The sequence below is a fragment of the Capra hircus genome, chromosome 24, assembly GCF_001704415.2.
Source record: "Capra hircus breed San Clemente chromosome 24, ASM170441v1, whole genome shotgun sequence".
In the NCBI taxonomy this organism is placed as follows: Eukaryota; Metazoa; Chordata; class Mammalia; order Artiodactyla; family Bovidae; genus Capra; species Capra hircus.
Genome location: NC_030831.1, coordinates 933,421 through 956,904, shown reverse-complemented (window position 1 = coordinate 956,904; position 23,484 = coordinate 933,421). Strand labels below are relative to the sequence as shown.

The following is a 23,484-nucleotide window of genomic DNA, read 5'->3' as shown; positions in this document are numbered from 1 at the left end:
CGCTACCGGGCGCCGGAGAGCGCGGAGCCCGCGATGTGAGGCGGCGCCGGCCGCGCGCCCGGGTCCCGCAGGGGGCCGCCCCTCCTCGCCGCGCGGCCGCTAATTGCGAGCGCGGCCTCATTTGCATAGGCCGCCCGAGTCCGCTGGAGGCCGGCCAATCGGCGCGGCCCTCTGCTAATGGCCATGCATTATTCACCAGCCTAATTGCTCAGCCCCATGCGCGGCCCGCGCAGCCGCCGCTGCCGCCGCCCGCGCCCCGCGCCCCGCGCCCGCCCGGCCGCCCCGCGCCGTCCCCGCCGGCCGCCCCGCTGATGCCGCTGCCCTGCGAGGGGCCCGCGCGCCGCTAGCAGCATGTCTCGGCGCAAGCAGGCCAAGCCCCAGCATCTCAAGTCGGACGAGGAGCTGCCGCCGCCGGACGGGGCTCCCGAGCACGGTGAGGGGCCGCGGATCGCGGGGCGGCCGGGCGTCTGGAGGGAGCGTGGGCCCCACGGACCCGGAAAGTGCCCGGGCTCCCGCGAGCCGGTGCCTGCCGTGTGGCGCTCGACCCGGGCAGCCCAGCCTGGGGATCCGGTCCTCCGCCGGAGCGCGCGGCGCGGGAGTTTCGGGCGAAGTAAACTTGGCTCGGCCGCCGCGAGTTGAGCTGCGCGCGGAGGCGCCAGGGCTCGGGGACCGCGGGGAGCCCGCGCTGCCCCGCGGAGGCCAGCGCGCCTAGCCGGGCGCGGGCGGGAGGGGCCGAGCTGCCGCCTCCGCGCCGCCCCCCGGGCTCCCCACGCCTGGACACTGGGGCTGGCCTCTGCGATCGCGGCGCCCACTCGGGAAAGCGCGGCGGCGAGGACGCGTCCGGGATCTCCCACCGCCGGATGCGGGCCGGGGCAGCTTTGTTCGGCGCCCGGCGCCCCAGGCGGTGCGCTCTCGGAGCGGATCCGCCGCCCTGACCGCGGCCTCCCCCTCCCCTGCAGGCCAGCGGCCGCTGGTTGTGCCCCGAGGGCCGCGGAGCCCGAGAGGTCCGGGCGCGCCGACAAACCAGCGATCCCATTCCGAGGCGAGTAGGAAGTCGGTGTGGCCTGGCCTTTCCTAATGGCCGCCTTGGGAATTAACCCCGGGTGAGCTGCCCCGCGGCGCGGGGGGTGGTCGTGCACGCGGTAGGACCCGGCACGCTTCTGTCGCCTCGGTTTTCTGGGCCTTTTCCTGCTGTTGGAGGCACCGCGGCCACTTGTGCAGTCGGCTTGGGGGTAGGGACTTCCTGCCCATCCAGGAGGGAAGGTAGGAGCCGCGAAAGTTAGCTCTGGGCGAAGAGCGGGCTGGCCTGGCGCGCCCCAGCCCGGGAAAGTGAAGCCTCGGGCCTCGCGCCGCCCTCGGGTCCCCAGGGTGCGGGAGGGGCGGCCGCGGGGCGATCGCGGGACGCGGGGCGACCCTGCACTTGCCCGGAGTCCGGGCACCGAGTAGTGTGATCCTTACGAAACAGGCCGGCCAACTTTTTGGATTAACCTATTATAAGTGGTTTAGAGCAGATACGCATCTTTGCTTTGGGAGCTAGGCTGCAGAAAATAAAAGGAGTTGAGGAGTTTAGCGAGCGGTGCCGTAAAGTTTGCCAAAGCAGGTATTGGTCCACATCGGAATGGAGAAGGGAGCAAAGGCTTCTTACGCGGCTGGAAATTCAGGAATTAAATAAAATTCGTGAACTCGTGAGGGTCTTTTTTGTCGCAGCGGAGGTAAGAGGTTCTTATCTGTGTCGCCTGGTCACCCAAGATTAGAACGGGAGATATGCTAAAAAGAAACGCTTGCATATGGTGGGTAGATTAAGGACAAAGAATCTTTTTGTCATGGAAATGGATTTTTTTTTGTTTTGTTTACTTCATCACATAGAATTTCTCACACTTGGTTTGTTTTCTATTGCCCTCAATGACTACATGATCAAATGAATGGATTTATTTCTGCCGAATGAGAAAGACAGTCTTTCCTTCAAAAGAACTACATTGCATCCCAGTGAGGAATTTTAAAGCTTTATTATTGTGGCTCCTGAATAGCTTAAAATCGGCTTTCACAGCCGCCCCAAAATGCAACAATGTAAATACTTCTCAGCTTTGTAGGGTCGTTATCAAAATGTGCAATGTCTCTTTATTAAAGCATATTTTAATTAATAGAGTAAAACCCCTTGTATTTAACAATTAACAAGCCGAGGCACTGCTATTCATTTTTAATTTCACTTCAGAAATGCGAGCATGGTGAACCTCCTAGTGTAGCATGTGGAGGGGTCCAGAGCCCTTATTTGAAAACCTAAGATGGAGTAAATTATTCACAAGTTCTCTTTTGAATTCCTCTTGTTGTTACTGAATTTATTTCAGGGTGAAACATATTCAGGAATTTTTTTTTTTTTAACCCACCATGGGATTAAAGTTTTTGTCTAGGCTATGTTTTTCACAATCATTCAGAGTTGTAATCAAGATATTGCCACAGTTCCTGATCATACTTTGCAACAGGCCAAAAATAGCCTGTCTGGGGCTGAGTCTCAGTCAAGGAGTGTGTTCCCCTGATTGTTCCGGCAAACTGTTTAAAAAATAGTTCTTTCTGATTTAATTATTCTGAAGCTGATTGTTCATGGAGCATAAAAGATACTCTGTTCTCTGTTCACTTAAGGAATGTTCATGTATGTATTACTCTGTTGTACTGATCGCCATTAGGAGGAGAATTAAGTAAAATATTTTTTTAAAGATAAATGGTTGTGAAAATTAAATCACTCCCCCGTGAATTCAGATATTCTCAGAATTATATTTTGTTAAAAGCAGTGGAAATAAACAAACTATGCATCAAGTTATAAGTGAACTAAGTTTACATTGTTTTAGAAAGGAAGTAAATAATTCCTTTGTATCACTTTGGGTGTTACATGTTAATTAAACCAGTAAATGCCTGCAATAAAATTGAAAGTTCTTGATAATGACATGAAACACAAATATTCTGTGCAAAATTTTTAGTATGGTATGGGCGGGGCAGAGGTGCACAGTCACATTAATTTACAATAAAAGGCTTTATTTCTTTTAAAAGAGAAATGTGACTTATTTTTCAGGCTTTAGTTTTTAGGCAAGCAGTGAAAAGACAGCTATCCAAAAATGCCTTAGTGCTTTCTAGACCTTATTGCAAAAGTGAACTATGATGACGTATGTAGAATGGGAAAAAGCAATAAAGATTTACATAGAGTTCTAAAGTTATTCTGTTGTTAAAGACGTGTTTTAAGGATGGCTGGGACTCGACTTACATTCCCAATAGGTACTATCTTTTAAAATTGCAAAGTGTTCCCTTCCTGTTTCTGAAAATTTAGAAATAAATGGGATGCAGTTTTAGGATTCAGTTAATTAAATGTATGCCACCAATATTGAAGTCCTCTGAGCCAGCTGAATGTTTTTGTTCTAAGAAAAATTAATTAAAACTTCTAATGACGGAACAGCACTTACACTCCTACTAAGAGCTTTAAAAGGTGTATTATTGCTATCCTTCATTGGATAAAATACAAATGAGGAGGGATATATTTTATTGTCGTTAGAAGGAAAATATGTATATAAGGAAGAACAAAAGAATATTATAATTTAAAGCAGTTTGCCATCCTGTATCTTGTTTGTTTTTATTTTCTGCCAACTCACAGTTACATGGCTATCTTTAAAATCCTTTAAAATGTGGTGATCCTGTGATTTAAGACTTTACCAGTGGTATTCATCGACTGTGTTTAAATTAAGGGGAAGAAGGCCCCAGCCCTGGGTGCTGAGATCTTTTCTCTTTTATCTGTCTGTGCATGATTTGCCTTCAGCGCTCAGGGCACTCACTCACACACTTACAATTCAGCATTGCAAAAGGAAACAATACAGAAGCCACTTTCTAACATCCGTAGGCAGACTGTTTTCTCTGAAACATGAAAGGTAAGGAGTAAGTTAAGCAGGAGGGGAAAGGAAAAGAAGAATTTGCAAACATTTATTTTTAAAATGGCAGTTAAAATCCTAATCTATTTAAAAATGCATAATTTGGCGACCAATAAAAAGTCTGCCAATTAATTCGCACCGTACAGAGAAAGAGCTGATTATGTAAGAGTTAGGGATTTTTTTAAGGCACATTTAAACTTCCACAATCTATGCATAATCCAATATTTTTAGGTCTGTTTAGATCCAGAAAAGGAAGAAGGTATGGACCAACAGCAGGAATTACTTAGCAAGCTGATTATTTTTTGTATACAAGATGATGGCAAAAGTGGGTCAGATTTCATTTTCAACTACAGTCTCTAAGAGGCTTTGCCATTCACCCCAAGATAGCTCTGAGAACGTTTTCTTTTGGGGAGAATTCAGCAAAGGTGCAACCAAGGTTTCCGTTCTGTGTGCTGAACACCAGTTAGAATTTAACATCCTTAAATGTAAGTATTTTACTTGCATGAAATAAAAACCTGCTTAACTGCCAATGAGGTCATGCCCCATCCTTTAAGGCTGGAAATAGTTTCAAGAAAGGGAATTGTTAAATAATACCTACAAGAGGAAGAGGTTTTGTTGTTTTGTTAGTTTTCGTTTCCTTCATGGTTTCTTGACCAGCTGCCAGGCTAAGAGCAGCCTCGTGAAAACGAGAGCTGCTTCTGCCGCTGGTGGGCCAGGTTTGCCCTCACAGCATGTGCGATGCTGCCCACACTCCGGATAAGACCAGGTGTAAGTAAAAGCTATGTAGACATTGCATGTTTCACTATTACTCTACATAAACTTTTATATTTTAAAAAGGAGCCCCGTCCTTAGATTATATTCAGTTTTTCACTATTACTTGACATAAACTTAAGCCCTATCCTTAGGTTTTTCCCTCTAATTTGAACACTTCTGTGATCTCGAAAGCAGTTAATTTCCAAGCTGATGAGTAAGGCAAGTCATATCACAGCAAGTGTGAAATATTAAATAATAAAATAATGTAATGGGCTCTGTTTATGTGAGAGATCAGGGTTGGCCTGTTTGTTAATTAAAGATAAGAGCGCGGGTCCAGGGAGACCTGAGGCTCTGGGGTGGCATCCAGGCGCCCCTCCGTGGGCCTGTCTCTTCCAGGCATCCCAGATTAGTCCTGCTGACCATCCGGGACCCCTCCCCCTCCGCGTTCCAGGAAGCCTTGGGGCCGCACAGGGTCCTGCCTGGGATCTGTGAGAAGGTGGGCTTGCAGGGGACTGCAGCTTCCTAGTGCTCTACCAGAGGTGGGTGGCTCAGAGCACTTCTGCAGCAGACCTGCTGGTTTAACCTCTGCCTGCTTTGCCCTGCCAGGGGTGGCCACTAGATGTCAAGCTCATAATACAATTAGTGCATCTGTGCTGTTGACCTTGGCAACAGGGCTCACCAGTGTTCTGTTAAGTGTTAACACTGGCTCTGGGAGTGGACTGGGGACCTACAGGTTTGCCCTGTGCTGCTGGGCTTATCAGATGCCCGGCTAGTTCAGCACAAGTGTTTATAGTTCTCCAAGAGGGAGAGAGACCCGTTTTCTTTTGTGCGGCTGTTACATCTTGAACTGTTTAATTAACCCTGCAGGTGCCGTGGCTCTTGGTCTTAATTCTTCAGCATTCCTGGTCCTCTTTGCTGAGTGCCCTCTCCAGACCGCCGTTTGATCGTTGACTGTAGGCTCAGCGCAGGCAGACGCTGGCTTCAGCCCCCCGGGCAGAGCTTTTCCAGGAGGATTTTTTTCTTTTTTTTTTTTGCTCATGTGTAAACTTCCCCTGTAGAAATGGAACAGTGTGCTGAGGTGATGGCAAATCCTGGAAATGATTTAATAACCTGAGGCCGAGTGCAGGAGTCGACAGTCACAGTCGACGGATGGGCGCCTTCTTCCTGGACACCGCGCAGTGCCGCAGCTGCGGGGCCCTTCAGGCCAGGTGTTTGTGCATCCGAGAGGCTTGGCTTATTTCTTTATCGTTGTGCCGGTGGATATGGAAAGTGAGGAGGTGGGGGAGGACCTAGGCAATTGGCTGCACAGATGCATGGTGGAGTAGCTCATTTAGTTTCATGTGTGAGTTTATCTGGACCAAAAAAGTGACCCAGCACAAACCGTGCTTTTCCCCTCCCCGAATTTTGATCGAAATGGTCTGCACTGACCGCCGAATCTCAGGTTTGTGCGTTGCTCGTGAGGCACAGATAGTGATATCCGTGCATTCATCGGAAGGGTGATTACAGCATAATATCTGAATGAAAGGACGATTGTGCAACCTTGAAGTGCAACAAACATCTTATTATTTGATACAGCGTCGGGCAGATAGTTAAGACAAGTGAACGTTGTGGCTGCTTTCCAGCTGCGTGCGTCCATAAAGGAAACAGTGTTCTCCCTCCCCGGTGCTTCACCCCGCAGAGGAGAACCCGCAAACCTTTTAAACAGAAGGCGTTTGGTGCCTGTGCCACAGGTGGTCCGTCCTTAGCACATTTGAGGCGTGGGCCACTGAGTCGGCGGAAGCCGGCCTGCGGGTCAGCGCGGCTTGGGCGAGGCGCGAGCGCCCTCCGCTGTCCGGCTCCGAGCGCACACGCTTGGAGGTCTAGGGAAAGGACAAAATTTTTCTATCGCGTCTGGAATTTCTTCTACATTGTTAAACACAGTAGGGGTCTCTATTTGTCTCCTCCTGTTTCACAGCTTGGGCTCAGTATGTGATAATTCATCTTTCTTTATGGGATTCAAAGCTATCATAAGGAGTTAAAAAGAATTAATTTGCAAGAAAATAGTGTCTCCTAACAATTTGGGAAAACGTGAAAAATGCTTCTTAGATTTTTAAGGGATGGAAAAGGCACAGGAGAAAAGTACAGTTTCCTTTCCTCAAGACCCACGTGTCTGTTTCCCAGTTACTAAAGTGACGAGATTAACATCCCTTTTCCCATAAGGGACAAGTTTTGCTTCTCGTCTTGTTAAAAGGAATTAAACAGTGTAGCAGAATCAAGCTGAAAGTTTGAGCTTGATCAACAAAATTATCAAACACCTGCTTACTGCTCTGTGTAAGTGGTAACTTATTTACAAGGTGCTACCTCCAGGACGCAGAGAATAAAAACGCCTTACTGAGAACTCCACTTAGAACTTTTTTAGGAAAGCATCATGTGGCAAATGTTCTTGTCAATATTACCATGATGCTTTTTACTTGTAGCTTAAAAAGATCACTGGGCATGTAAGCACTCTGCCAGGTCATCTCTGCTTGGAAGACCACCTTAGCGTTTGCAGGCAGTGAAAACCTGATCCCTGTCTAACATGATCCTTGTATATTGTATAGCAGACCAGGAATCGGAGCTGAGAGAGAGATGATGCAAGGGGAGGTCCTTTCACACCCAGAGAGTTATAAAGGGGACATTTTTGTTAAATATCTTCTGTATTTTTATTAGTGAGAAGGGGGAAAATATGTGCTTTTAATACTGCCGTTGAGGCCTTCCCTAGTTGGAGGCCTCTCTCTGAAAGGCGAGGGAAGCCTTTTGCCCCTCCTCTGGCACCCTAGATGGCACACGTGCTCAGGAGTGCTTGAATGGTGAGCGTTAGAAACCCTGAAAATCTCATGTATAAATAGTAAGTGTGGGGCTAGCTGTAAACTAATTGCACATTTCCTCTCCAATTGAAATAGCTTCAGCTTCCTGCGTGTCCCTCCTCCTGACTGTGTCCAGGAGAACAGACCCCATCGCCGGGCTGGCAGCCACGGCCAGTGCATCCTTCATGTTAGCAAAATAGGGTTATTTTCACAACAGCGCCTTCTTCTCGTGGACACTCAGTCCAGCAAAGCTGTGTGGCACTTTCAGAAGGTAACCTCAACCAAATACTCCTGTCGACCAAGAAGGGAAGATTCCTGCCTAAGTTCTGTTCCTGGGTGCACTGGTTGGCATTTTTCTCCACTGGTTCTAACCCTTGCACAGTCTAAGCCCCTGACTCTTTGCAGTTTGATAAGCCTCTTAAGTCGTTGATCTGCCAAAATGCGAAAAATAAATTATTTTGACATTAACGATAATGTTCACAATGCTTGTTTTTCAAGAAAGAATTTCCTGTTGCATTGGAAATAAATTTCTCAAACGTGTACTGTTGTTACAGTGGCTCATGGACATGGCTTTACCATGAAACAAAAATCTTAAAGCCATATCAACAAATGGATATAATAACTTCTAGTTTTAGAATGCAAAAGCCAGTTCCAATGTAAGTTTAATTAAAAGATAGTTGAATCCGACACAATCGTGGCTTAACACAACGGCAGGATTAAAGGACTTTATACGTTATATGATAAAATTGCAGCTGCTGTCAGACCTTTCCTACGAGGGTTTTCCTGTTATAGAAAGCACTTTTTTAAAGATGAGTACTTCCAGATTAGCATGTCTACGCTGTAACGCGATGCGTGTAGCCACTGTAACGAGAAGCAAGTTTTAACAACTTATTTTGCGTCTCACCCCGAACGCGACATAAGGTCGCTGCTTTCACTCTGGACTCAAGTGCAGTCTTGCTGCTTCTAAAGAGCTCTGTCCCCAGTGAAACAGGCTCGCTTTGGTTCTTCTCTCCCAACCAATTCAGTTGAAGTACTTGTTGTTCTTTAAAAACGTTCTTAAAATATGCACCCAAAATTTCAATCCCACACGTGACGTATTAGACTCTTTTCATTTGTATTCATTGCATTCAAGACTGTCTTGTGAAATTTGGGCTTCTCTATAACTTTCATGGAATGCTAATCCCACTCAGATTTGATAGTGAAACAAGTAGAAATTAACAATTGAAGTGATCCTGTTACCGTATTTCATGCAGACCCCAGTAAGAAAACTATAGGTGGTGATTCTAAATTATTTGCCCTCAATAAGAAATATGAATTGTATTGAGGAATTTTTTTTTGTTCACTGATTGTAGTTTCTTAAATATGTTTTAGTTAAAAGGCAAATTTATTATGAAACTTCGCTTGTAAAATCCAACCACTGTTTTGTTAGGTTCATTAACATAATGAACTAACAGGCCCTAATGTTCAGAATGCCATTTTCACCCGATTTCCTCTCTTCAATTTTACTTTCCTTCTTCAATTTTAGAGGCATACAGTGGAAGTTTATTTTACTTTGGCAAGAATATCTTCATTGTGTTTAGGTAATTATCAATTTCCTTTAAACAAAATGGCTTATTATTCGGTAGATAGTGCTTAAATATTATTATTCTGTGCATGGTTTCTACAATTGAGACACAGTTATAATTTTGCTAACCTGCAATGGGGGCAGGAGGAAATTACCTTCCCAGCTTTCTTGACTTTGCAGGTGAACCCCACATACTTAGCACATGAAAAAAGCCAATGGAAATGTAAAGATGTATCTTTAAAGTAAATAGAGACTTATTTGGGTTTCTTAAAACTGTAGAGAAAAGTACAGTGTAAAATAAAATCCTGTTTCCTTATTTCACATGCCATAATTTGTTACAAAGAAAATCTGGGAAATGCTCATTTATAAAGATGTAAGTTAACATAAAGTAAATTCTTCTAGCAATTGTTGCACTTTAAGTGATCCAGCAATCAGCCAATTTCTAAGCATTTTCTCAGTGAATTGTCCCTAATACATACTCTGTATTAAAAAATATATTCTTATATAGCACAGGGAACTATATTCAACTTTTATATATTCAACTATTATTCTTTAATAATCTATAATGGAAAAGAATCTGAAAAAGAATACAGATATAAGATATAAATATGTATATATACAAAATAATCACTTTGCTGTACACCTGAAACTAATGCAACATTGTAAATCAACTATACTTCAATAATAATTTTTTGGAAAAGAAAATGAAAAATATTCTTTGGACAAAATATACGCTTGTGTTTAATTGTGTAAAACTTTAAACGTATATACCATGTGAATGCTTTTGTATACCATGTAAGTTATACATTTTTTTCTTCTCTGAGGAATAAAGATGTAAAAATAATTTTTCAAAAAATTAGCAGTATTTAATTTCTCTGTATTTTTCTCTTTTTGTAGTTTTCTTTTTAAAAAATATTAAAACTCTATGAAGACTATGGCTGGCCTTTTATATCATAGCGTTAACTTGTTAAAATTAACTTTTAGAATATTTTGTGTTCTGATAATTATACTATTTACGATACAGTATAACACCGATTCCAACTTGATTGCTTAATGCAGATGAACTTTTTAAAATATCCGCTAGTGCTTTTTTTAATATGTGGGTCTGCAGAAAAACAACCCACTGTTATGAACAAATTGTAGAGATTCTTTGCCTTTTTAAAATAGGTGGACTAAAATGTGAGATAGCCCGTGTTTTCTTATCATTAAGAAATTATTTACCTGAAGAGTTGAGGCTTTTTTCCTGCCCTGTTCCATAACCTTTGCGAGTTTCAGATCAGATTTTGCATACATAGAGCAAAGTTAAGTACTCCAAGTATTTATTTTGTTAACGCTGCTATCTGCAGTATAAATCAGCCATGTCTTTGCTTCCAGCTACACTCGACCTCATTACAGACACCGATTCCGCTCCTGCCTCTGTGCAGTAAGGAGACTCCTTGCAGTCTGAGCTTCAGCACTGAATTTAGTTTAAAAGTCTAGCAGGTCTTTATGGGCTGCAGCTCTAACTTTTTCCCCTTCAAATGGTTGAGCCAGTTAAGAAAATGCTAATTGAACACTGCTAATAATTTTTTAAAGGCACGTATAAATTACCTGGAAATAGCAGTCTTGTGGAGAGCAGCCGACCAACCTCGAATTATAGTTTTATTTTCTTCTCTAGCAGGGGGACTAAATGTTTTCACAGGATATTTTTTACAAGTCAGATTTCTTTATTGAGATCAGTGCCGAATCCTTCTTTCCCTAAAACCCTAAACGAGAAAACATGGAGGCTTCGCAGCAAATCCATTTGTTGATGTTTCAACAGTAAACGGTTTTCGGGGATGTGGACCTGAGGATGCGTGGCGCTCACACCCCACTGCGCACGGCAACAAAGGGCCGGCTTGAGGCTGTCGCTTGTCTCTGTTCAGGTGATTTGTCGCTGTCACTCCATCCGCAAGTTGACAAAAAGCAGTTGCAAGGCAGTGTCACCCAGGCCGGCACAGGGAGCCTGAGCACCCCGTTGAGGGGGCCCTGTCACCCCAGCCCCCCTGAAAGTAGGAGCTGGGCATGTCCTCGGATGTTGGTTTCTCCTTCCTGTATAGCTATTTATTTGATCAGGTGTGAATGAGAATCATTCATTAAACAGGGTTGTTATTCGGCACAAGAGGGTAACGGGAGTCGGCAAGTCGCTGCCTACAACAGTAATTAAACATGTGTAACCAATTAGAGGGTTTCCACCATGGCACAAGCGTATAATTTGCTAAGTCTTTCTATGTGAATAGATGAAAATAGGTACAAAAAGTGTGTCTGACTACAATGTTCTCATGTTAAACATGTCAACATAAATGAACTTTAAATATATAATTTCTAGTTTGTTAACAATCTGTGGGACACGATTGGCTAGTAACAATAACATATAATTTTGGTTCATTTTGCCAAGAAATATTGCATCTGACAGAGGCAATTAATTGTATTAAACATGATTAATTTTAGGCACAGACTATATTGATGTTATTCGTTTGGTGAATCCTGAAATGTAGAAACGCACTGTGTCTGGAGGCAAGTGCACCCGCTAGAAAGATACAGGATTGATGTGTTGATCGAACTGCAAGTCCAGGAGATTGTTTTTCTGAGCAGAGATGTAAGAAGTGCTTATATATTCTTTGTTATATTTACAAATGAAAGTATTTAGCTGAAATTTCCTCCATGAAATAAATGCCCATTGATTTGAAAGGTTCTGTAGAATTACATTAAATCTGTAATGTCTCTGCGCAGCATAAAGATAATAAATCTCCGTGGTCCGAGCCCAGGAGAGAGGCTGCGGCCGGCTCCCCTGTCAGGTGCTGACGTGAGTTTGAAAGGTTACAGATTAGTTTAGCAATGTTAAGCGAACTGGCAAAGGCATCTCTGATTTTGCTGGAAATGAGGAAGCCGGATGGTAGGGGAGTCCTAATGAGCCCATCGAAGGCTGGCTTTGTACCCAACAGACAGGGTGGCTGCAGATTGTATGAAAATATTGGAAATCAATGGCTTCTATGGAATTTCATTAAGCAGCAGTATCCACAATTGATAGAACCTCATAATTTGATGGATTGTGCTAAGAAAATGATTAGCTAGCTAGAAAGAGTCATAGAATACACACGCCAGGACGTCAGAAATGTTGAAGTGGGGTAATTTGTACAGAATAAAAAATATTGATTTTACTTATGTGCCAAATTTTGAGATGGAGGGCGGGCTGTCTCTTGAGGCCAGGCTGATGTAATGTCTTGCTTTTCCAGCAGCCCCCGGGGAGGGTGCCGAGGACGCGGACAGCGGCAACGAGAGCCGGAGCGGAGGCGAGGACACACACGTGTGCGAAAAGTGCTGCGCCGAATTCTTCAAGTGGGCCGACCTGCTGGCGCACAAGGAGGCCTGCACCAAGAACCCGCTGGTGCTAATCGTGGGCGAGGATGAGCCCGCCCCGCCCTCCGAGGACTTCCCCGAGGCGTCCCCGGCCAGCTCGGCCAGCGAGCGCGCGGACAGCGAGGCCGCCGAAGAGACAGCGGCAGCGGCGGCGGCCCCAGAGGGCGGGGAGGCCGCGGAGGCGAGGGCGCCGGAGCGCGAGGACGAGCCCATGGAGGTGGGCGCGCCCGCGGACAAGGGCTTCCAGGGCCCGGGCGCGGCGCATGTGGGGCAGCCGCCTCCGCCGCCAGGCCCCGAGCCAGCCCCCGGGGCTGCCTATGGCATGCCCAGCACCAACGTGACCCTGGAGACCCTCCTGAGCACCAAGGTGGCCGTGGCGCAGTTCTCGCAGACGTCGCGGGCCGCCGGCGCGGCGGGCGCGGGGGGTGGCGTGGCGGCTGCCGCGCTCCCGCTGATCCTGGAGCAGCTCGTGGCCCTGCAGCAGCAGCAGGTGCAGCAGCTGCAGCTCATCGAGCAGATCCGCAGCCAGGTGGCCCTCATGAGCCGCCCGCTGCCGCCCTCCCGGCCGCCGCTGCACCCCGGGCCGGCCGCGCACCCCACCCTGCCACTCTCGGCCGGCGCCGGCCCCGCGGCCACGGCGCAGGGACCCGCCGCCCCGCCGGCGGCCTACGAGGGCCCCCAACACCTGGCCACGCCGGCGTCCACAGCCAGCACCCCGCACGTCGCGGGCGGAGGCCCCTCGGCGCCGGACCTCGGCGCCCCGCGTGCTCTGGCGCTCCCGCGACCTCCACGGCCTCCGCCCCAGCGGCCGGCGCCTCGGGGGGCGCCTCCCGGCCACAGAACGCCCCCACGCCCCCCGCCCTGGGGCCCGGGCCGCTGCTCAGCTCGGCGCCCAGCCTGCCAAGCCCACTGCTACCTCAGACCTCCGCCAGCAGCGTCATCTTCCCCAACCCGCTGGTTAGCATTGCGGCCACGGCCAACGCGCTGGACCCCCTGTCGGCCCTCATGAAGCACCGCAAGGGCAAGCCCCCCAACGTGTCGGTGTTCGAGCCCAAGGCCAGCACTGAGGACCCCTTCTTCAAGCACAAGTGCAGGTTCTGCGCCAAAGTGTTCGGGAGCGACAGTGCCCTGCAGATCCACCTGCGCTCGCACACAGGCGAGCGGCCCTTCAAGTGCAACATCTGCGGGAACCGCTTCTCCACCAAGGGCAACCTGAAGGTGCACTTCCAGAGGCACAAGGAGAAGTACCCCCACATCCAGATGAACCCCTACCCGGTGCCCGAGTATCTGGACAACGTGCCCACCTGCTCCGGGATTCCCTACGGGATGTCGCTGCCGCCAGAGAAACCGGTCACCACCTGGCTGGACAGCAAGCCGGCACTGCCCACTGTGCCCACTTCGGTGGGGCTGCAGCTCCCGCCCACCCTCCCGGGTGTGGGCGTCGGCAGCTACGTGGACTCCCCCAGCCTCACCCCCGCCAGCCGCTCCCCGCAGCGGCCCTCGCCCGCGTCCAGCGAGTGCCCCTCTTTGTCCCCAGGCCTGACCAGCTCCGAGGCAGGTGTCCCGGTGGCTGCGGGATCCCCACAGCCGGCGCCCGCTGGATCTTCCCTGCCCAAGACCGAGCCTGTGAGCCTGCCCTGCACAAACGCCAGGGTAGGGGACCTCCCGGCCACAGCGGGGCAGGTCTCCACCGCATCTGCCCTGGCGGACAGCGGCGCATCCCCAGGCCTCTGCAGCCCGGTCCTCCCAGCCGGGGCTGAGCCATTTAAGGCCAAGTTCCCCTTCGGAGGGCTGCTCGACTCTATGCAAACATCCGAAACCTCCAAGCTGCAGCAGCTGGTGGAGAACATAGACAAGAAGATGACAGACCCCAACCAGTGTGTCATCTGCCACCGCGTGCTGAGCTGCCAGAGCGCCCTGAAGATGCACTACCGGACGCACACGGGCGAGCGGCCCTTCAAGTGCAAGATCTGCGGGCGTGCCTTCACCACCAAGGGCAACCTGAAGACACACTTCGGCGTGCACCGCGCCAAGCCGCCCCTGCGCGTGCAGCACTCCTGCCCCATCTGCCAGAAGAAGTTCACCAACGCCGTGGTGCTTCAGCAGCACATCCGCATGCACATGGGGGGCCAGATCCCCAACACGCCGCTGCCCGGGGGCTTCCAGGATGCCACGGACGCCGCGCTGCCCTTCGACGACAAGGCCGCCGACGCCCTGAGCGCCTGCGACGACGACATGGACGACAACTCCCTGGAGGACGACGCCGAGCTGAAGGACGTGGCTGGCGACCCGAACAAGCCGCTGCTGGCCTTCTCGGGCTCCTGCCCACCCTCCCCGCCTTCCGTCATCTCCAGCATCGCCGCCCTGGAGAACCAGATGAAGATGATGGACTCGGTCATGAGCTGCCCCCAGCTGAGTGCCCTCAAGTCCCTGGAGAATGGGTCTGGGGAGAGCGACCATCTGAGCAACGACTCGTCCTCGGCCGTGGGCGACCTGGAGAGCCGGAGTGCGGGCAGCCCGGCCCTGTCTGAGTCGTCCTCCTCCTTGCAGGCCCTGTCACCCGGGAACAGTAACAGTGAGAGCCTGCCCTCCAAGTCCCCGGGCCTTGGCGCCCAGGAGGAGCCCCAGGAGACCCAGCTGAAGACGGAGAAGCCGGACAGCCCGCCCCCCGGCCCCGAGAATGGAGGGGCGCTGGACCTGACGGCCACCCACCCGGGCCGGCCGGCCATCAAGGAGGAGGCCCCCTTTAGCCTGCTGTTCCTGAGCCGCGATCGGGGTAAGTGTGCGAGCACTGTGTGTCTTGTGTGTGCCAAGCCCTTTGCTTGCAGGAGCGCCCTGGAGATCCACCTCCGCAGCCACACCAAGGAGCGGCCGTTCGTGTGTGCGGCCTGCGGGCGCGGCTGCTCCACGCTGGGTAACTTAAAGCAGCACTTACTGACCCACAGGTTGCGAGAGCTGCCTCCCCAGTTGCTTGACCCCAACTTTGCTCTAGGTCCCAGCCAGGGCACCCCGAGCCTGGGCCCTGGCTCCACGCCCACCACCATCAAAACGGAAGTGAATGGGCACAGCAAGGCTGGCCTGCTGGCCGAGGGTCCGCCGCTGCCGGCTGCCGTCCAGGTGCCCCCCGGGCCCCCGACGGTGATGAGCCCCGGCCTTGCGCCCATGCTGGCCCCCCCACCGCGCCGGACCCCCAAGCAGCACAACTGCCAATCGTGCGGGAAGACCTTCTCCTCGGCCAGCGCCCTGCAGATCCACGAGCGCACCCACACTGGGGAGAAGCCGTTTGGCTGCACCATCTGCGGGAGAGCCTTCACCACCAAGGGCAACCTCAAGGTGAGGGTCGCCTGGAGCCCCCTTGCCTCCTATGGCTCTGGCTGAGGGGCACCCCCGAGAGAGCGTGCGTGTGCCGTGTCTATGAGTGTTATGGGCGAGTCTGCCTTGCATGTGTGCCCAGGGACGCGTGTTCCATGTGGCGCTCCCACACACGTCCAGGGCCTAGCGAGGAGCTTGCCTTCCATGCCGGTCTGACCTCCCCTTGAGAGGCTGGTGCCACCTGAGTGGCTGCAGGGTGTTGGGGAGATGCACACTTGCTGCCCTGAGTCCAGCGGGCCACTGGCACCAAAATAGCTAGGCTTTTAGATGCTTCCACGTGGCACAAGCCCCGCTGATCCTGTCCAGAGGCCAGGGCTTTGACTTGTGGGTTTGTCCACGTGATTGCCAAGAGGGCCCAGTGGGCATTTGGCAGAAGCTTCCCAGCCCAAGGGCCAGGGGCAAACGGTACGATGATATAACATTGGTATCAAAGATGCAGCCAGGCAGCCCATCTTCCCTGGAGGCAGGGTGTGTGGCCAGCACCACGGAGCCATTCAGGCCAGCGTGCTGCTTTCCAGCCCAGGTTAGCTGCGTGTGGGGTCTCAGCGACCCCCTTCAGTAGGCACTGTGGACGTGGCTTCCACTTCCTGAAGGCCCCCTGAGGTCCTTGCTGATCACAGGTGCCCAGACGTTCCCTCTGTGTTGGGGAGAAAACCAGAGAAAGAGGTACAGGAAAGGCAGGAGCTCCGAGCAGAAGACGATCTGGGTGTAGGGGGAGCTGTGGGACCCTCCGGGTGGCCGATGGGTCTGACACCTTAGTGGGGAAATCATGCTGTCCAGCTGCGAACTGATAGGGGTGTCCGTCAGCTCATCGGTCAGCTTGCCTTGTACTGGACGAAAAGCGTGTTGCAGGTTCACGTCTCAGATGTTCAGAAAACCTCACCTAACAAGTTTGTTGTCCCAGATGAATGCTCAGGCTGGGGAGGAGGGGACGGAAAGGAAATGGAAGGTGCCCCCTGGCCTCGGATGCCCTGTAACCGGAGGCTGGGCGTGCTCACGCCCGGGTGTGGCTCTGTCCCCGCAGGTGCACATGGGCACCCACATGTGGAACAACGCTCCCGCCAGGCGTGGCCGCCGCCTGTCGGTGGAGAACCCCATGGCCCTGCTGGGCGGCGACGCCCTCAAATTCTCAGAGATGTTCCAGAAGGATCTGGCCGCTCGGGCCATGAACGTGGACCCCAGCTTTTGGAACCAGTACGCCGCTGCCATCACCAACGGGCTGGCCATGAAGAACAACGAGATCTCCGTCATCCAGAACGGAGGCCTCCCCCAGCTCCCCGTAAGTCTCGGTGGGAGTGCCCTCCCCCCGCTGGGCTCCCTGGCCGCCGGGCTGGACAAGGCGCGTCCAGGCAGCAGCCCGCCCATCGCAGGGCTGGACAAAGCCAACTCGGACACAGGAGGCAGCCGGCCGTTCACACGGTTCATTGAGGATAACAAGGAGATTGGGATTAACTAGCCACGTCCCTGCCCTGCGGGTCTCCATCTCGATTCACCCGGAGCGGGAAAGACATCACTGGGTGGCCGCCTGAGGTGGCCTCCTGCACTGCCTGGTTGCACCTTTCGAGGTGAGCTTGGGAACTCGGCAACCTTGGAGATAGATTTGAGTCAGAAAGAGACGTCTTCCGAGAGCCGTCTTGGAAGCCGAAGGGGCTCAGACCACATCCGTTCCATCCCTCCAGAGCCCGCCCCGTGCCAGGGAAACTCGTCCAGTGGTCTTGTTGGAATTAGTTAGAAACTTGAACTCTGTCTTTACAACTCTCATCTCAATGACGCGGTCCAGTGCGCCTGACGCCGGTGCCGCACAGCACCTTCGCCTGTAGTATTTATGACGTTCAGATGATGCGGGTCACAGACAATGCAGCCTGACCATAACGGAAGCTTTTGTACTGCAGAATACATCTGGCTATGTGAATTTTTTTTTAAAAGCAAGATTTGTTTTACTATAAATAAGTGGGTGATTTCCATGCAGGCAAAATTGTGAAGTTCTGTTAGGAAACAGCATGCTTTTCGTGTGCAAGCACCTGTCAGTAACAACCCTTTTTTTTTTTTTTTAATTTAAATGTCTGTAGCTGCTATGTGGACAGTGGTCTCTAGTGTGGTCTGTAGCCCAGCAATTGGGAACAAGTCACAGACAGACGTCACCGTGAATTATTCACAACGTTATAGCAGTTGTGAGTAAATATTTCACATTATCAAAGCTGTACAATAAAAAAGTAATGTTTGTATAATGTGGTTGCAAACTCTTAATTTATACTATTGCACTTTTAGTATTTTGTATTAGGGAGGTTTGTCTATAATTTGAAAATTTTAAAAGATGTAAAGCATTTTATAAATAGTACTTTGATTGAAGGAAAATGAAAAAAAAAAAAAAGCTGTTATAGTCTTAGGTCAAACGTTACAAGAAATCTGTGCTCCTTAACCAGGAAAACCACCAGGACTTGTCAGTTCCTCAGTAAACTAGGGCCTGCCATTTCTTACATTGAGTGATTTAACTTTTCCAGAAAGCCGATGTAAAAGCTTGACCACCCCCAACAAAACTCTGGTGAACTCATCTTAGGGCTGTGACACCAGCACAAGCCGGGGGGTGGGGGGACGAGCAGCTGCCGTGCAGGTGTGATCTCGCCATCCCCTCTGCTGCTGCCTCGCACGCCCGCGGACCAGATCCCGACTGCCTGCAGGCCTGGCATTGTGTCCAATAAACCGAGAGGTGCCGGGTGTCGGGCAGTATAATCCATCACAACCGGGACATTTTCTGGGTTTCTGATTTATTTATTATCTTCTCAGATGCAAACGAAGCGCACTGTGGTCCAGTCACCCGAAGTGCAGGCTTTTGCTGGTGACGGTCAGCTGCTCTGAGTCAGGGAAGGGCCCCGGGCAGGTGCAAGCGGCTCAGCTGAGCCAGGCCGTGTGGACAGGTGGTGTGTTCTACCTCATTCTGTGTGCTGCACGTGTGCCGGAGTCTGGAAGCGGGACCTCCTCCGACTGCGCGGTCCCCCTGGTCATCACGCCCGGGGACAGTGCCGGGAGGCGAGCCTCGAGGAAGGAGGCGGGCAGTCGGCCGCCTCAGCAGAGACCGAGCTCTAGAACAGTCTTCCTAACATAGCCCCAGCAAGCGCAGACCACATCGTGTCACTGAGCAGAGTTTCAGAGCCTCACAGATGAGCAGGCCTAGCGGTGGTTTCTGTCGGAAAAAAACACAGAACTCTCCCGCTGTTTCCCACAGAGATGGGATGGAGTGAGCCCCGGGAACCTGCTCTTCTCCCAGGATGGGTGAGGGTGTCCCTGTGCCGGGAAGAGAAAACAGGTGCTGGGTGTCGCTGTGTTTCAGCAGTGAATGTTGTTATTATTTATCTGTGTCCCTTTTGGTGTGATTTTTTTTGTTTGGGGGGTTGTATTTGGTACCATGTAGTGCTCTGTCCTCCCAGAAAGATGTGTATATACCGTGAGAAAAGAGAAATGTAAAGTGCTGTACATAAGGCGGCTCGCAGCGGGCAGTGAGACTGCCCGGCCTGTGGCCGGGTGAGGCTGTCCCTCCGCACGGTGGAGAGACACTATTTTTCTATTGCAGCACCGTGCAGGGCCGGGCCCTCCCTGAACCAGTGCAGAGTTGTTACCCAGATCCAATATTTTTTATGACGAAATCTGTGGCTTGACACATCTACTGATTGAAATGGATGTCTTAGTCTAGGTTCCTATTTTTGTCATATGGAATTGAATAAAATGCAGGATGTAATATTATTTCTGAATGGCGTTCCTTGATTATTCTAATGGAAAAAGTGGAATTTGAGGTTATGGTCATTGATGGTGGATGTATATTTGTGGTGTTTCTCCAAGGACAGTCAGTCAGGTCTGACAGCTTAGATTTAAGCCATATCTAAGCGTGTCTTGAATGGTCTTGAAATTTTCATGTTTCACCTTTTTCTAAAATAAAAATACAGCCTTTTGATTGTGGGTTTTTTTTTTTTTAATTTACATCTTTGATGGAAGAAGATGTGGTAGAAAATGTCTAATGACTAGAGACTGTTGACAGTGTCCAAAAATGACTGCACTCTGAATGACCCTCCCGTGATGGGCCTTGAGGAAAACCTCGGTTCTTTGGGTCCCTAAAAACTAAATAGCTGTGCCTCCAGCCGTGATTCAAGGAAGCAGGCCAGAGAGGAAGGTGCAGGGCCCTCCCTGAGCCTGTCAGTCCCAGATGAAGGGTGCCCCTCACTTGAAAAGAAGCTTTACCTTGCCAAAAACATGTGATAAGGCATAAAACCTTACATAATTTAGTAGCTCCTGGATTTCAACATATATAATCCATTTTTTCTTCTTTTAAAAAAATAACTACTGATACCTAGAAGCCACAGTGAAGTTCACCTGGGAGACGCTGGGTGTTTCTGAAGTGTTGAGAAAGGTACTAACCACTAAACAACTGCCCAGTCCCCCGGCAGGTGTCATATGTCATGAGCCTTAGGAATTAAAACCCTGTTGATTTCAGAGCTAGAGTAGAAATTATGAGAGATAAACCGAGTAAATCAGATAGTCATTTTTTTAACATATGATAAGGAAATAGCAAAAGATTTCTACAGTCATTTAAAATAATTAATATAAATTAAAATGTTTTTTAAAAAAGAGATTTACTTCTTAATTCAAAAATGTTTCCAGTGTAAAACCAGAGGTGTTTGGGCTTAACAAGCCTGGATATTTACTTCTTCCTGACATGAGCTCTAGCTGCTCAGACAGTATATCAAAGAATCATAAATGCCAACAATCCCTAAAAATTATTTATTTAAATATATTTCTATTCTAAGTTGGTTGCAGGAACAATTAACATTTCAAACTAATTAAAAAGCATTGCTTAAGGGCCAAAAAGCAATTGCTGTGAAGCCCTCGCTGTTTAACTCTGTGTGTGTGCAAGCTTCCAGGCAGCCCGGGTCCCCTGCCCACTCCCCCTCTGTGCCCGGCAGGCAGCGCCTAGCGCCCGCTCTGGTGCGCAGAAGCCGAGGCAAACATCAGGGCTGTTTGTTACCAGCGGCTGCACGGCGTTTCCAGCCCACCCACCTTCAACGTGCTTTATTTATTCTGGCTGGCTGTCCAAGCCGCGGAAGTCCAGACCCCTGTCTCTTCCCCTGGTGCATGCTTACGGTGGATAATAAGGTCACGTGAATAATTCTGCACCTTGCGAGCATGCCAGCCGACCTGAGGACCTTGGGTTCAGCCTTTGTGTTTTGAGTCCTGTGCTCATTTGCTCATTCCTGGGCTGAGGCACTCCTTTGCTCCTTCAAGAAGTTTTTCTAGGGATCTGGTGCGTCTTTGAAAAGCAGAGGCTGTGAAGTGTTTCTGTGAGCGTGTCTGTTGGCTGATTGTGAGCTATGGGAAAATCTGATCTACAAAATATTCCATGCAGCACTGGGAAGATAATGAAATCCTTTTCTTTTTCACTTAAGTGGAAAACACTGTGTTTCAGCACTTTTTTATGAATGAAAAACCTTAAAATGAAATCACCATAGAAACATTCTCCTGCCATTCTCCTGTCTGCGTCTTTGTCCCAGGGTGGCGGCCGTGGGTGCGTCAGTGTTGCCGAGTGGCCCTGGTCTTCCCCGAAGTGGCTCAGGCCGGGGACGGGCCAGGCTGCGCCTGTGAGAGCCCCAGGAATTCCTCCCTTTGCTTCCCCATCTGCAACAGCGGGGGAGAATTTGATGGCAATAAAATTCCCACTTCCAAAAACCAGTGGTTTTTTTTTTTTTTTTTTTTTTTTCTTTAAACAACTACCACTAATATACATCTTTCTTCCCTGCCCCCTTCAGAATTCAATAGACAGACTAATTGATGGCATCTGTATAGAGAGAAGATGCAAATGATTAGCTAAGAATATAAATATGAAAAATCTATTACAAATGACTTTGCTAAAGAAAATATGTGGAATCATATTTGGACCATGAAAAATGTGTTGGTATCTTTGATTTTTTAAAAAATCATTAAGTTTATTGAAGCTTTTAAAAATGCAACTATAAGGTAAAATAAAGTCGATCTCTGTGAACATTATGCTGACTGCATTTTCTGTCAGAAAGAAGACCTTTTCAGGTGGATTGGGTTTTGTCATGTGTGCCCGTCACATGCAGAGCCTCATTCAGGCGACATACAGATACCTGTGTCAGAGTAGACACTCAACAGAGGGTACACTGGAGCAGGGGTTGTCTCATCGTTCTTGCGGGTGAGCAATTAGAGAACCTCGCTATTAGCGCTGGGTCCCCCGTCCTAATTTACAACTGCATGTGCAGTTCTGGGGTGATGTCTTCAGAAGGAAGGCTTACAGATTACTCTTAAGCGACTGCCTCAAGCTCTCCCTCGTGGCTGAGTTCAGTATTCACTGCGCACTGGACCAACCCAGAGGGAGATAATCAGAATGCTGGTGAGACAGGAGAGGGGAGGAGAGGGAGTCCTGAATGCGAGAGGCCACGCATGGTACGGGTTCCCGGCGTCACGGAATGGAAAATGGTTCATAAGCCCCCAAAGCGAAGGGCTATGTGTGTATCCCTGTGAGTCACTCACTGTGCCTGACTCAAACCTGGACCAAATGTGGTCGCTTGTGAACACGGGGAGTGTGCACATTCCACTGGGTGCTTTCCACGTTGGTCTGCTGTGCGTGTTTTTACACCACAGAATCATCTGTGGACTAGGATTGTCTCAGGAGTGTGGGCCCCTTCCCTCTCCAGCTGCTGCCTTCATCCCATTTATCAGTTTTCTTTCTAGTTGAACCTCAAGGACACCTGAACTTTCCTAACTTTTCACAAGTCAGGATATAAATATTTAAATGACCAAAGTCACCACATTTCTTGTCAAGATGGATTATATGTGTGATATAAAACATTTTTTTTAATTTACCTTTTTCTATTTACAGTATCAAGGGCAGCTTGGGAACAGGTACTTGTTAGGACCTAAATTTACCCAGAAAAAGGAATATGTCACACCGGCCCACAAACACCGCCTCCAAGGAAAAACAGGCAGCCTCAGAAAAAAACATTTTCCACTCTGACGATAGCGGAAGTTTTAGGGATACACAGTGGGAGGAGCACGTAGAAACTCCCCCACACATTCAGATAATTGAACGGTAAGTTAGATTTTGAATTCATTTTCCTTCACAAGTAAGCCTGGCGTTGTTCGGTTTCTCCCTAGGAAATAGACGGGTCTAGGAACAGTTCTTGGGGCAGAGACTGTGCTTGAGAGCAAGAAGCATGAGCATTTCCTTCCTATCTTGTCTTTTCGGCAATTCCATTCTTTGCTTGGCTTCTCATTTGGGGCTTTTTGTTCTGTTTGTGATGTTTGGTAACTGAGGAGCTGCCCCTCACTGCAGAGGCCGTGCAGGCAGGGGTTTGGGGTCACGGAGAAGAGTTCTGGAACCCAGGTGTCTCCTAGTTGAGGGTTAAACAAACTAGATAATTGAAAAGAGGTAGCAGCTCTTCTAAAGGTGAGCGATTCGCTTCTGTGACATCGTGGATAAGTCACCCAACCTGCCGATAATTTTAACCCCAAGATGAGTAGCTACATATGGATAAAGCACCAACTTATTAAAGAAGCCAATCTGGAAATTGTAGTGAAAATAAACACTAACAGAGACAAAGTAGAAAACTCACCAGCATCTCAGAGAGTCTATAGCCGCATTAACCTCATGGATTTTCAATTAGAAGCTATAGGCAAT

At 49.5% G+C, this 23,484-nt stretch overlaps 1 protein-coding gene across 1 annotated transcript; it reads left to right on the top strand.

The window, feature by feature from the left end:
* On the top strand, nt 301–19,743 carry SALL3 (spalt like transcription factor 3). The gene is given in 4 exon segments (XM_018039807.1): nt 301–433; nt 12,305–13,233; nt 13,236–15,761; nt 16,825–19,743. Coding segments are annotated over 4 exon segments (3,969 nt in total). The 5' UTR covers nt 301–351; the 3' UTR covers nt 17,257–19,743.